The sequence below is a fragment of the Peromyscus californicus genome, unplaced genomic scaffold (genome assembly GCF_007827085.1).
Source record: "Peromyscus californicus insignis strain IS unplaced genomic scaffold, ASM782708v3 Scaffold_15__1_contigs__length_86483966, whole genome shotgun sequence".
Classification (NCBI taxonomy): domain Eukaryota; kingdom Metazoa; phylum Chordata; class Mammalia; order Rodentia; family Cricetidae; genus Peromyscus; species Peromyscus californicus.
The window spans coordinates 4155406-4167995 of NW_026294447.1; the positions used below are offsets into that span (position 1 = coordinate 4155406).

The 12590-nt window shown below is 39.3% G+C and overlaps 1 protein-coding gene across 17 annotated transcripts in view; it reads right to left on the minus strand.

The window, feature by feature from the left end:
- Hdac9 (histone deacetylase 9) overlaps positions 1 to 12590 on the minus strand; it is an 872989-nt gene that overhangs the window by 325963 nt on the left and 534436 nt on the right. For all 17 annotated transcript variants that reach the window (XM_052738328.1, XM_052738323.1, XM_052738329.1 and 14 more), the window contains one exon: positions 12324 to 12541. In XM_052738328.1, the coding sequence (XP_052594288.1) occupies positions 12324 to 12541 (218 nt within the window). The remainder of the gene's footprint in view (positions 1 to 12323; positions 12542 to 12590) is intronic.

Below are 12590 nucleotides of genomic sequence, written 5' to 3' on the forward strand. Positions count from 1 at the left end.
AAGAGATGGATAAAAGCACTCAGAGTGAATGATGTTGCCATTACTTGGTCATAAAGTCACATGGCAAATGGTTTTTTTCCCAGACCAGAATTCCACCAGGGTTTGTAGAATAAATGCTTCCTGACAGAACAGCAGTTTATGAGTGGAAATCATATATGTATGAAATGTTGGAGTTGAAAAATGCTAATCACATCCCCAAACTCTTATTTTATGAAGAAGAAATCACTATTCAAAAGAAACAGTGCCATCCTCATGAACACAAAGGGAGAATTTGTGACTTTAAAAAGAGAACATTGTATATTCGTCCTGTCTATGTCCTCTTCTACAGCAGTGACGTTGTGATGGCAATTGAGCAGTGTAAACAGCTCCACTGGCTCTAGTGCACTCCAAACACATATCCAACACTTCCCCCAAACCAGCTAGAAAATATCTAAAAGGCATCATAAACTTTCCAGTAGCACCAAGATAATCTCTATTCCATCCACCCAAACAGTCGTTCGCCTGAGTTTTCTCACTAAGCACCAACACCCGACTCCACGAACTATGAACCTACACTCTACCTTGTCTCCCTTGCATTTCCATTGCATCAGTTAACAGCCCACAGCAATCTCAGAGTGGATCTTGTGTGCTGACACAGTTCTCCATCCCCACTGCCACTCCTGTAGTGGTAAGCGTTATCACTTTCCCCTGAGCTACAAGACACTCAACTCTGGCTTTCCTTTAGTGCTGAATCTTTTCAACATTGCAGCTCTAATAATCATTTCCAACTATGTTAGGTAACATCAGTTCTCAACACAGAATTGTCAGATAGCTTCCCACCATGTTTACAATAACATCCAAATCTCCACAGGTGTTCCATGGACTGGCCCATATTATTTCTTGCAGTGCATTGTAAACTACCATTTCTGTGCTCCCGATACCCTGGCCTCTGCCCATCTTGTAAACATGAATATGCCATGCAGGCTTCTACATGAGACCTTGACAGATTCTGTTCTTTTTACTTCCTCACAACTACATGCTTGATCTGGTTCCTTCAAGAATTTAATTGTATTACTATTTCACTAATATATATGTAGTACAAGCCCAGATGATGGCCCTGCATTATGTTGTTATTTTTGTTAACAATTATAGTTATTTTTGTTTCTTACTGGAATTCAAATGTCACAGATCACAGGGTGAATGTCTGTCACCATTTTAGAACCAAGCACCTCATACACTGCATGGCACCTAGCTGGAGCACCACAAATATCTGCAAACTTAATGCTTTTGTCCTCAGGCTACGATGTGAAGTACTGTGTGCCTGGTCAATATCCTCCACTTTTTCATCTGAGGAATGCAGGTGCTCTCTGAGAATATTTACAACAGATAATCGGACAAAGGGGACATCTTGAAGCCAGTTTCATGAGATATAAATGTACAGAGGGGGTTAACTTTCATTTCTTATTTTAGTTTAGGTATCTGACTGAAGCTGCTTTCATTTAAACACTCACATTTGCCAGAGTGGAAAAATTAGCAATTAACATCAGCAAGGAAAATCTACAAACAAAAGTCACAGAGAAATTCTGCCTGCCAGTTTTGACTTATTTCAGATTTTTAAAATGAACAGTTACTTCGTACTATTTGTAAGTATTCAGATTATGCTGTTTTCTATGTGTTTTTGAACTCCAAATACAACCATTACGAAGATGGTACAGCAACCCTTTCCTAATTTGCACTGCCGCTGAGTGGCCACAGATGTGGTGAGATGTCTGCTTACTCTCAGTGGGGTGGCAGGGTCTCTCTTTAGTTGAACATCTGGAGGTGATCCCCCAGCAAAGTCAGCCTGCTGCCTTGCTGGCTAGAAAACAGGAGATGAAACATCTGTGTGACAGATAAATGCACGAGCCTGTGTGAATCTCTGCCGGGTCCCCATCTGTAAAACACACTGTGTGCTGTCCATCTGACCCCAGGTGAGTCCCTCTGGTGGGGACTCCAGCTGAGATGAAGACAGAGGCTACACAGCATCTCTCTCCCTTTAACCTGAGTTCTTGCTCATCTGTCACTGTGCCCCTAAGTCTTCCTACCACTCTGCTGCCATTGTTCAGACTCTGAGAAGCCACAGCAGTGCAGGGCCATACTGGGATGCGGTCACCCATGACAGACCATGCTCACATATGTATTCTTCCAAGAACTATGGCAAATGATCCAAATATCTTGTCTTCAAGTAAGGAATTCAACTAAACTCGGATTCTTATCTACACCTCCCAGGGTTAGACGCAATCCACAGTTTCAGTGTTTTTCATTTCATGACAAAATCACATATTCTATCGATGCATGCTATAAATTCATTAAATACTGGTTGAAAGTTGTATTGCTAATTTCATCATATTAACACATTAAGCTCATTACTATGAAAGTTACATTGCTTGGTTCCAACGCTATATATATACAGTACCAGCATGAGTGCTTTTCATTGTAATAGCTAAAATTCTATAATTTAAATACTCCCAACAAAATCCTTCATTTGCCCACAAAAATCTTCATTTATGACCCATGAACTAAAAATGGTCTTAAGGGATAACCCTCCTTTTGATTACTGACGGCTTTGTGACACCATGGACAACTGAGCAAGCATGGGTGTCTTGATGCAGCTGTTCTGCAAAACAACCCTCAAGCAGCTCGTCATTTTTAAAAATTCTGTCTCAAATTTTAAGACAGATTTTACTCAGTGCGAGCCTGTCTTTTTCCCCGTTTTCTTTTAAATAAATGTAATATTCTTCTTTTGGAAAATAAGACCTTTCCCTTAAGCTCCAAGGAAACTAGACTTAAAAATAATGATAAAACTCTGTCTCAATTCACAAATAGATTAGGTATGTACCAACTGCTCTCAAAAACAACACGCAGAACTTGGAGGACTTTCAAACCAAGAGGTCTACTTAGAGAGGAACGCCGTCTGCAAGCCAGAAGATGTCGTGCCATTTCGCTTCTGTGCCTCTTAGAAAAATGATCACTGGAGCCAGAGTGAAGGACAAGAGGGCAGCATCTCTGAATTCTCATTCACTGCTGACGTAACTCCAGACCGCCAAACAGCCTTTCTTACTGAGATGCACACTAATCTGAAGGACCAAGTGGATTTGGATAAATTCACCTTTGTCCTTTTAGTGATCATCCAGACAGTGCCTGCAATGAAGACAGCTGACTCTGAGAACGTCTTAATGTGTCAGTGACTAGTCCCTTCTGGAAAGAAGGTTTCCAGTTAGCTACTTTTGAGTAAATCGTCCATCTGGTTTTTCATTCCTTCAACCATTAATTTATTAAGCATTAACTGGGAGGCCCTGGGAAGACACTGGCCAACGAAGCAAGCTCTCAGACCTGAGCAGGGGACATGGACATAAGAACTGACAATGGGACTTAGTATGTCATAAAATGAGGAGGAAGGACAGTTTAGACTGAAGCTCCTCAGTAGGGAAGGTCGAGTGGAGCTGGATCACAGTGACGAGATCATCTCCAGAGAAGACCAAGAGGACATACAGACCATGCGACAGTCACCTTAGAGGATCTAATTTGAGAGGTAAAGACAGATACAAGACTGAACTTTCAGAAAATACAGTCTTTAGCAGAAGAGTAGATTTCTTAAGAGTTTTTCTTTAGAACACTAGCTGTCCTCTACAACTTGTTGTTGTTTTTTATAATAATACTGTCATTTTTATATCCATTAATATAGTATTGGAATTTATCCTTCATAATCTCTTTTCCAATATTCAGCTGGTAAAACATTTAACACATTTTCTCCTTTTACTCTTTAGGGGAAAAGGTAAAATGCACATTGGGAAGTAGCAGTTTGATTTCTATGCTTGGTGGCTTTGCAGGGGTCTCAGCACAGACAGCAGCTCAATGCGAGTGTCTTCCAATCACTCCCCACCTCCCTTCCTCGCTCTCTCGACATCTCCACGCTGATGATCAACCCTTCCCTCCTGGAAACTAGAAACAGTACAGGCACTATTTAAGAATGGAGCCGGAAAGCCTGAATGGCGGTGATTGAAGGAAGAGGGACGGACAGTAAGCCTGCAACTTCATTTCTCTGGAGAATGACCCAAATATAGACTTTATTTGGAATTTTTCTATTTTCAAATGTGACCAGAAGTTGGGAGTCCTAAGACACTAAGCATGCCCACACAGACAGCTCACAACTGGGTCCCGCACTGTAGGCTGATGCTTTATGATCCTGAAAGTAATTCCTGAAACATTCTGTAGGGTAAACCAGTTAGTGCTTTTGTTTTTATGCTCTCAAAAAAATTCCTGTGCTTGTGATATGTCTTATTTTCCATCCTTAGTAAAAAAAAGGATTACTTTGCCAGGAGGTGGAATAGGAACTGGCTACAGAGGAATGGAAGGAGGGAAATTGGGGGAATCATTCTATGCAGCAATTGTGGTGATTGTAGGACTATACGGATCTGTCAAAACTCATTGAAGTGTGTAGCAAAAAAACATGTTTTACTGTGTGGAAATTACACTTCAATAAAAATCTTGATTTCCAACCAAAATATTGTTCTGAAGAGAAAACAAAGCCTGCTTCATGATGAACACACACTCACAGGAGGGAGCTGAAGCAGAAGATGGTGGTTTGGTTTACAATGAAGGATAGATATTGAGGCAAGTGTTATAATGTGTGCAGTGGAAACATTCTACAACTTTCAGACAACCATTTTATTGACCTAATAAGGAAAACAGAATTATAATGCTGTCTAAGAATACACATGCTGTGGTTAGCACAGGGATTGCTATGTTTATAAAGCTCTGTCATGAACATCCTCTCAAGCCACCCTCCTCTCTAAGCCTCTGAAATTTGTTCATTAGAGAATGATCAGACACAGTGTTGAATACTCTGACCAAAGTTGCAGGACTAACAAATAATTACATGAGGTTTCAGAAATGTCCTCAGAGGGACCATTAATTGGCCTCAGTTTTACAGTTCATGTGGGTTCTGTGTTCTACATGACCGTCTTCGGTTGTAGTTAACAGTGTACAGGTCTATGGGACATTCAAGGAAAAGAACCCACTTTCTTTCATTTTCTTTACACTCTTAGCATAATAGTTGGAAGTGGGCCAGATCTTTTGTGGGGCATCATTAGTTCTTCTGTGCTAGCATTAACTTTGTAGAATTGAGGTTCTGTGGCTGGATATACAATCAATAGCAGGAGCACGATGGGACATGCAGGCTGTGGGGTTTCAGATCTGGGTAAGACTCATCCTAGGGCAACAAGAACATTCTAGAACAGATGACAGTTCAGGATCCTATGACCTCTTAGGCTTGAACTAACATTTGTAGAAAGAGCTGAGGCATGAAGAAAGTATGGAACTAAATTTGAGGACTTAAAAGTTACTCAAACCCCTAAGAAAGAAACTGCTGTATACTTGCAGTTCTCATTTCTATAGATCACTTAAGCTATATTAAAAATTCCTTATCCAGACTTAATTATTTCAGTCTGTCAAACGGAACTATTTGTCAAAGTTGAGAAGCAACCAAATTATTTAGCATTGCTTTCCCTTTGAACTGCTTGGAATCCACATGAGCCACACTATTCACATGGCTTCTGTCCCCAGACAATTTTCTTTCTCCTGGCTGCTTACCTCATAGTACTATTCAGCTATTTTTTTATTATTCAATAAAAGTGCCTCTGAGTATATTAATGTGTAGATTGGAAAATAAAGGTTGAGGTCTCTCCCCTTGATGCCACAGCTATGAAAGCAACACTGGAGATGTTTATGAAGACTAGACATTAATCCACTGGAATGGTCATTTAGTTTCATTTCCAAACACAAGATTTCATCATATCTAATAATAAAGCAACAAGCAATTTTCTGTATATTATAAACCATCAAGTTGTAATTATATAGTGAAATGCTTTTATATAAATTTTCCATGGTGATGCAAGCTGGTTTTGTAGCAGAAGTGGATTTTTCTTTTTAAAGCACACTACATACCTACAAGGATCTATTTATGTTGGCCTAATCATGTCAAAACAGAATCTATTTAAGAGAAAAGTCAAAGTTTCTTTTATAAACCTCAATAGATAGATAAATAATCGAGGAGGCTTTTTACTGTAATAAAAACTGCTTTCAATGTGTGCTAATGTTTTTGAAGCCACCATCCATCTAATGGGTAAAATGTAATCCTAAATTGGTGATTAAAAGGCTCTGCGTGGAAACAAGCTGTCAGATGGATGGAGAGAAATGAATCCTGACAAGAGTAATGCCTACTTTCCTAAATGAAAGGCCTGTTCAAGTTTCTACTCATCAGGTTCTTAAGACTTATAACAAGGCATTTTCCAACCACCCATAGAAGAGATGCCAACATTTGCATTTCAGTAGATCACGATGAAGTCAGTAAACTTTCAGCTTTGGGCTTGCTCAGAACTCCTGGGAGAAGACAGTCTGTCCAGCATAAAGCATAGCCATGTGGCAGCATGCAAGAAAGAAGCAAAATGTGACCTGTCTGCAGCTTGGCTCAGCACTACATGCACAAGTACGGTGAGCCATATGCAAGCCTTGCTCCAACAAGACATCTGAAAGCCCCAATGCCAAGGCCACCTATGAGGACTGCCACACGAGTGAGTACCTGGATGGAAGGCAATGCCAGGAAGATGGAAGCTGTGTGGGGATAGGAGTTCTTCATCCTGGCGAGTCAAGCGCAATACAAAATCACAGGGTGACCTTGCTTTTTAAGATGCTTTTCTGCTTTGCTTTTAAATGTGAGTTCGGTAGCTTTGTAACATGAACCAGGAAGAGCCTTTTATCTGCTTATTGATAAGAACGTGACTGAAATCACTGACACAATAGTTGAGAACAGACTCCAGCTCTGTGGACAGGAAGTACTGTCAACTTGCTCAACTTGATGAAATCCCTGGAAACTGAACATTCTTGGTGGTTTTGTAAAGTAAGTCGTTAAAGTTCAAGGGATAATGCATAGAAAGATGCTGGTACAGAGAATTCAGCTCATAGTAGATACTGTATGTGAGACGGGGATTGTGTTACTTAAGTATTACACTTGGGGAGCAGACGGTGGGGAGATGCTGGCCACAGGAAAGAAGCAGAAAAGTACACTAAGATGAAAAGGTTCAGCACACAGAGCTGAGATGGCTGCCAGACTTTAATTATACTTCAAAACTAAATCTCATAAGTAAATCAGAAATAGGATTATACTTGTTAGAATAAACCTAATGTGAAGTATAGATTTGTTTCTGAATATGAAACTATGGCTTCATAAACAGTAAAATTTTAATAGATGTCTATAAGGTTGTTGATCTTCAAAGTAGCTTTGGCAAATACATGCTGTTTCCAATAACACAAATTGTAATCCAATATTAGCACTCAATTCAGGAAGGGAATACACATGTGCTATGTTTGTATTTGACATGAAAGATATACTCTTAGGTTTCTGAGTATAAATGACTGGGGATAGGGAATGGTTATAAATCATTAGGGAGTATGGAGGATATGTAACATTGATTCATACAATTAATTAAAAGGAATTAATGAAACATATACTACTTGAATTGAGGGTTACAGTCTCTTCCAGGATGTTAAGAAAACTCTCTATTTGCTCAGGTTTGGAGTTGAGCAGAACTGTATTTTGCCCTGCATGTCAGAATAGAACATCTCCCTGTCTTAATAAGGCAACACAGAACATCTGTTTGGCCTTCAACTTACTGGTCTTGTCTTAGACACATTTTTATTATGATAAAATAGCACTCATGTCAAAATGCCTAAATATCATGGTAATAAATAATAAATACTTATATCTAGACCGAACCTTGACATACATGAGATATCATCTCTTGAATTATATATGTTTTTTAAAAAAATGTGTTGGCTGATATCCAGCCATAGGAATGAGTAAGATATTTAACACAGAGCCAGTAAGAAAGAAAAAGAAAAAATAAAAAAAGGAAAAGGAAGATTATAAACACAAAATAATCAAGAGGTAAGTAAACAAATCTCAAATATTATTTCCTCAAAGAAGTTCAGTTTCTGTCCTCTCACCTACTGTCCTGATGCTGAACACACCGCATTAGTGTGTAAGATCATCTTCTCCTTCCTTCCCTGAGCACAGGGTGCAGATTATTAGTGCCTAAGGAAGTGTCTACCCAAGTTCAATAGTGACCTGCTGAGTGAGTACAGGTATATGGACATGTGCGTCAAATACATATTAAAACTTCAGATCAAGTCCATTTCATGGGATGAATGTTTAAAAAGTAAATATCAGAGAATGTATGAAAATTGCACTTATAGCTGAAACTCCTGGGCATGAGTCAATGTCATTTTATTAAAGCTACAAGAGAATGGGAGGGCAGGGGCTGTGAGATATCCATGTTAAAGTACTCAACTCAAATGCCTAAAGGACATTTTGGAAAACAGCACCCCACAGTGACAGGACTGTAGATGTGGGCTTTTTTAAACTATGTTTTAAAAAATCATCAATATGGGCAAGTGATTGTTATGTGTTTTCTTTTAACTCAATCATAGTTTATTTTCCTGAGGGTAAAAACTGGCAATACTTAAACTCAATGTGGCCTCAGGAGAAAATGTCCCATGTCCTACTCTTCTTTTGGGGGGCGGGTGTTGTCTTTTATATTTTGGTGAAATTTTCATTTTGAGGACTCTTTTTGCTTTCCAATAGGGAAACAAACACACTGGCGAAAGCAACTGCCTTCTTTTGGTTTTAGAATAAAGAAATTGTTTTTGTTTGTTTATTTGTTTTGTTTTTCTAAGGTTCACCAAAATGTAAGGCATCATAGTATCAACATACAATATACTGGCAATAAAAATGCACAATTTTGTTTTTGAAAAATGTCAAAAACAAATAAATATAAGATATGATTTCTGCATGATTAAACATCTCAAAATACCTTCCGTGGAAATAGAGTATTCAAACTCATGAACAGAGTGGTAAATCATTGTGAATGAGTTTCCTTTCTGATCTAGATCTATCCTTTCTTTCAAGGACCCTCATTATTTGCTGTCAGACACTACAACAAAAATGTCATATTTCTGCTCACCTTCTGAGCATTGAAATCATGGCTATAAGAGGCAAATAATCGTGGAAGGCACAAACACCCCATGTGAATGGCATTGAAATAGAAACAACAAGTAGTTAAATCATCAGAGTGGGATTAATAACACGTGTATTATATATTTCTTGAGTTCTTCAAGATTCAGTGAAAAACATTGTACCAAAAACATAAAGTAGAGGTTTTCTTCTAAACTTCCTAATGCAATTCAAATATATCATTGAAGGCCAACTATGTAACCAGATACTAGCTTAGAAATAGCCTTATTTTTAAAATACTTAATAAACTTATTTATATATTTAATTTCGTTTGTATTTATGTTTTTTGTTTGGGTGTGGATATGCACATGCCATAGGACACACGTGGGAGCCACAGGACAACTTGTAAGAGTCTGTTCTCTGCTTCTACCATGTGGGTCCTAGGATCGAACTCAGGCCATCAGATGTGATGGCACACACATTTAAATGGATCATTTGACACTTCTGATGCCATTATTTTTAACTATGTTCTTACTTCATATTTTTCTCTAAGTCTTCAAGGTGGAAAAAGCACTGTAAAATGCTAAGAGACGTAAAGGAAAATATATTTTAAGCATGCCATTTGCACACCTACGTTTTCACATATGCTTCTTTCCTGTTATGACTACTCATGAGTGAGGACCATGATTTTATGATGCCAACTATTGCTCCAGTTGGAATGGATTACATCAAGGTTCATCCATGATAATAGAAATGACAAAAGTTTCTGCAGTTATTTCTTACTATTAATTATTCTAAGGAAATGGACAGAACACACATGCATATATTATTATGCAGAAATTTAGTAACTCTTGGCATCTGAGTCATGGCACTAGCCCAATAAAAAGTAAATATATATCTTCATCACCTTGGCAGAAGGGTGAACAGTAGTAACTCACTTTTTATGGCTCTATTGGAAACACTTCAAAATACAATACAGGTCCAATTTTTTTTTAATATGATTCTTCTCCATTTCCTTAGACAATTGAGGACAGTTAAAATATTTTCACAATTCTAGAGAACATCCAGTGTGCATATGCCCCTTGACTAAACATATGGAATATATATTTGGAGAAGAGCCAACTGGAGAACTGCTCGAATAATCCAAACGCCCGAGCTGAGAGGAGCTAACACACAGGGGTCAGCATGCACTTTGAAGTTCTCTGGCCTTCATTTTACCTAATTAAGACAGGATTTAATAATCAAACCACTGTACAAACGTCAACCTCAGAGTAAAGGTTTGTTTCTAATTTGGGGGAGAATTCTTAACAGATTCCAAGGAATCAGCCCCACATAGGAAAGGCTGCTGATAAGATTCGCTTTGCCTGTTGCCCGAATACAAATGCCTGCTTTTCATCTTAGTTTGATCCTGAGACTGAGCTTAGCATCCGCCTGTCAAATCTCTAGTGTGATACCAAAGAGAAAAAAGTTCCATTAGCATCCCATCTGAAACATTGGCAATTCTGGGTCAGAAAGTTAATTCTAATATGTTCTAAATGAATTAAAAAAAAAAAAAAACATGTGATTCCAAAGGGGCATACTTACTTAATTTATCAACAGCAAAATATATACCCAGGTACTTTGATAAATATGAAAATGAATGCCAGTAAAGTATTAGCATGGTCCAATTTTACGAAGTTTACCTATAAGTTTTATAAGCAAACCTCACTTCAAGTCAAAGGTTATGAGGCCAAAACACAGGATTCCCACTCTTTCAGACCACATAAATTTCTTGCAATGGACATATTTTTAAAAAGAATATGTAGTCATTTTACGCTGTTCTGGAATGCCACAAAACAAATGAGCTTCACTCTACCACTAAAGAGTAAACCTGTGCAATCAAGCTAATGAACACTGCAGCAGGCAGAGAAGGAAGTTAATTACTTCCTGAAGAAACTGATCTGATAAAAATGAAGTTAACAAACTTAGAAAAATACTACAGCAATCAAATGACTCAGAAAAAGTCTATAACAGTGGCTCACAACCTTCCTTATGTTGTGGCCCTTTAATTCAGTTCCTCACGTTTTGGTGACCCCCCCCCAAGCATAAAATTATTTCATTACTACTTCATAACTGTAATTCTGCTACTGTGGGGTATTGTATTGTAAATATCTGTGCTTTTCAATTGTCTTAGAAGAGCCCTGTGAAAGGGTCCTTCAACCCCTTAAGGGGCTGCAACCCACAGGTTGAGAACCATTGGCCTACAGGCTCTAGTGAAAGAAGGTTGTGAAGAGCCCAATTCCACCGCAGTATCCCAACCCACTCAACAGTACACTGTCTTCAAAAAGCCAGGGGCTAGGCTGGACCAATTCATTTTTAGTATTGCTCAGTGCTGCTCAGGACTCTTAAATGCAAGCTCCTTTCCTGACTCTGTCCTTGAGGGGGGGGTGTGGGGAGAGGTGCGGGGTTGGAGGAGCAAGAAGAAGAAACTATTTCCAGGGTGGCTCGCAGTAGGGCCAGCATGAAAGGAAGATCCCACCCTTCCTACCATGAGGAGGGTGTAAAGGACAAGGATACCATAGACAGCCGCAACAAAACTCACTTTGCTGTGCTTACGTTTTACATAGCAACAAAGCATTTACTAAGCTGAGCTGTACATCTGTTACCAGTAGACAATAACGCCTTTAGGACATGCATGTACGTCACAGAGAACAATAGAGAGATTGGGATCAGACCCGACAGATTCACAGAACATGCGATGCTGTGCTGTCGCATACGATTGTACTGCAACCCACCATTTCTTTGTAGTTGGTTGAGCGGTACAGCTCACCATTATTTCAGCCCAAATCAGGGTCTGGGAAGAAATTACCAGAAGTTTCGGTGAAACTGTTTCAAATGGCTTTTGGAATGAAGTGGGCATACTGAAGAACAAGCACGACCGAGACAGAAACAGGTCGCTGAGAAATACCATGCTGGCTTACATTGTCCTGTCTGCCAGCACCTGAGTAGCCTTTAGAACTTGTCAACCCACACATTTACCCCATCGCAAGGGAGGCTTCATACAACAGGACTTATGTCCCTGTGAATTAAAGCAAAAGCCTGTTCCATCATAAATCTTACTGTTAAGCCAGGATCTCAATATTACTTCAACTGTCCTGTGAACATAAAAATGGTGAAAATAGTGATATTGTGATCCCGTCCTTCAACCCAGATGTCTAGGCAAGGATGGTGATCTTTGCATTTTTGCAATCCCAGCAAAGAGAACCCTGACTGGGAAACCAGTGCTTTTCATATTCAGCTTTGCTTCATGCCTTACTTTGTTCATGTGGATCTGCTGCTGGTATTGTTTCTGCTTCTCCAGGAACTGCTGGTGTTGCTGCTGAATGACCAGCTGAGCCAGCGTGCTCTGAGGCAAAGGTGCAGACTGGGTTCGGTTCAGGGGTCGGTGACGGGGTAATTTGTGGGTACCTCTAATGCCTGGTGAAATTCTTTCTTTTGTTGCCAAAGGAGACTGAGGGTGCAAGGGAACTCCACCTGAAAAACAAAAGGTGTGTGCGCGAGTGAGTGTGTTTACACCTTACAT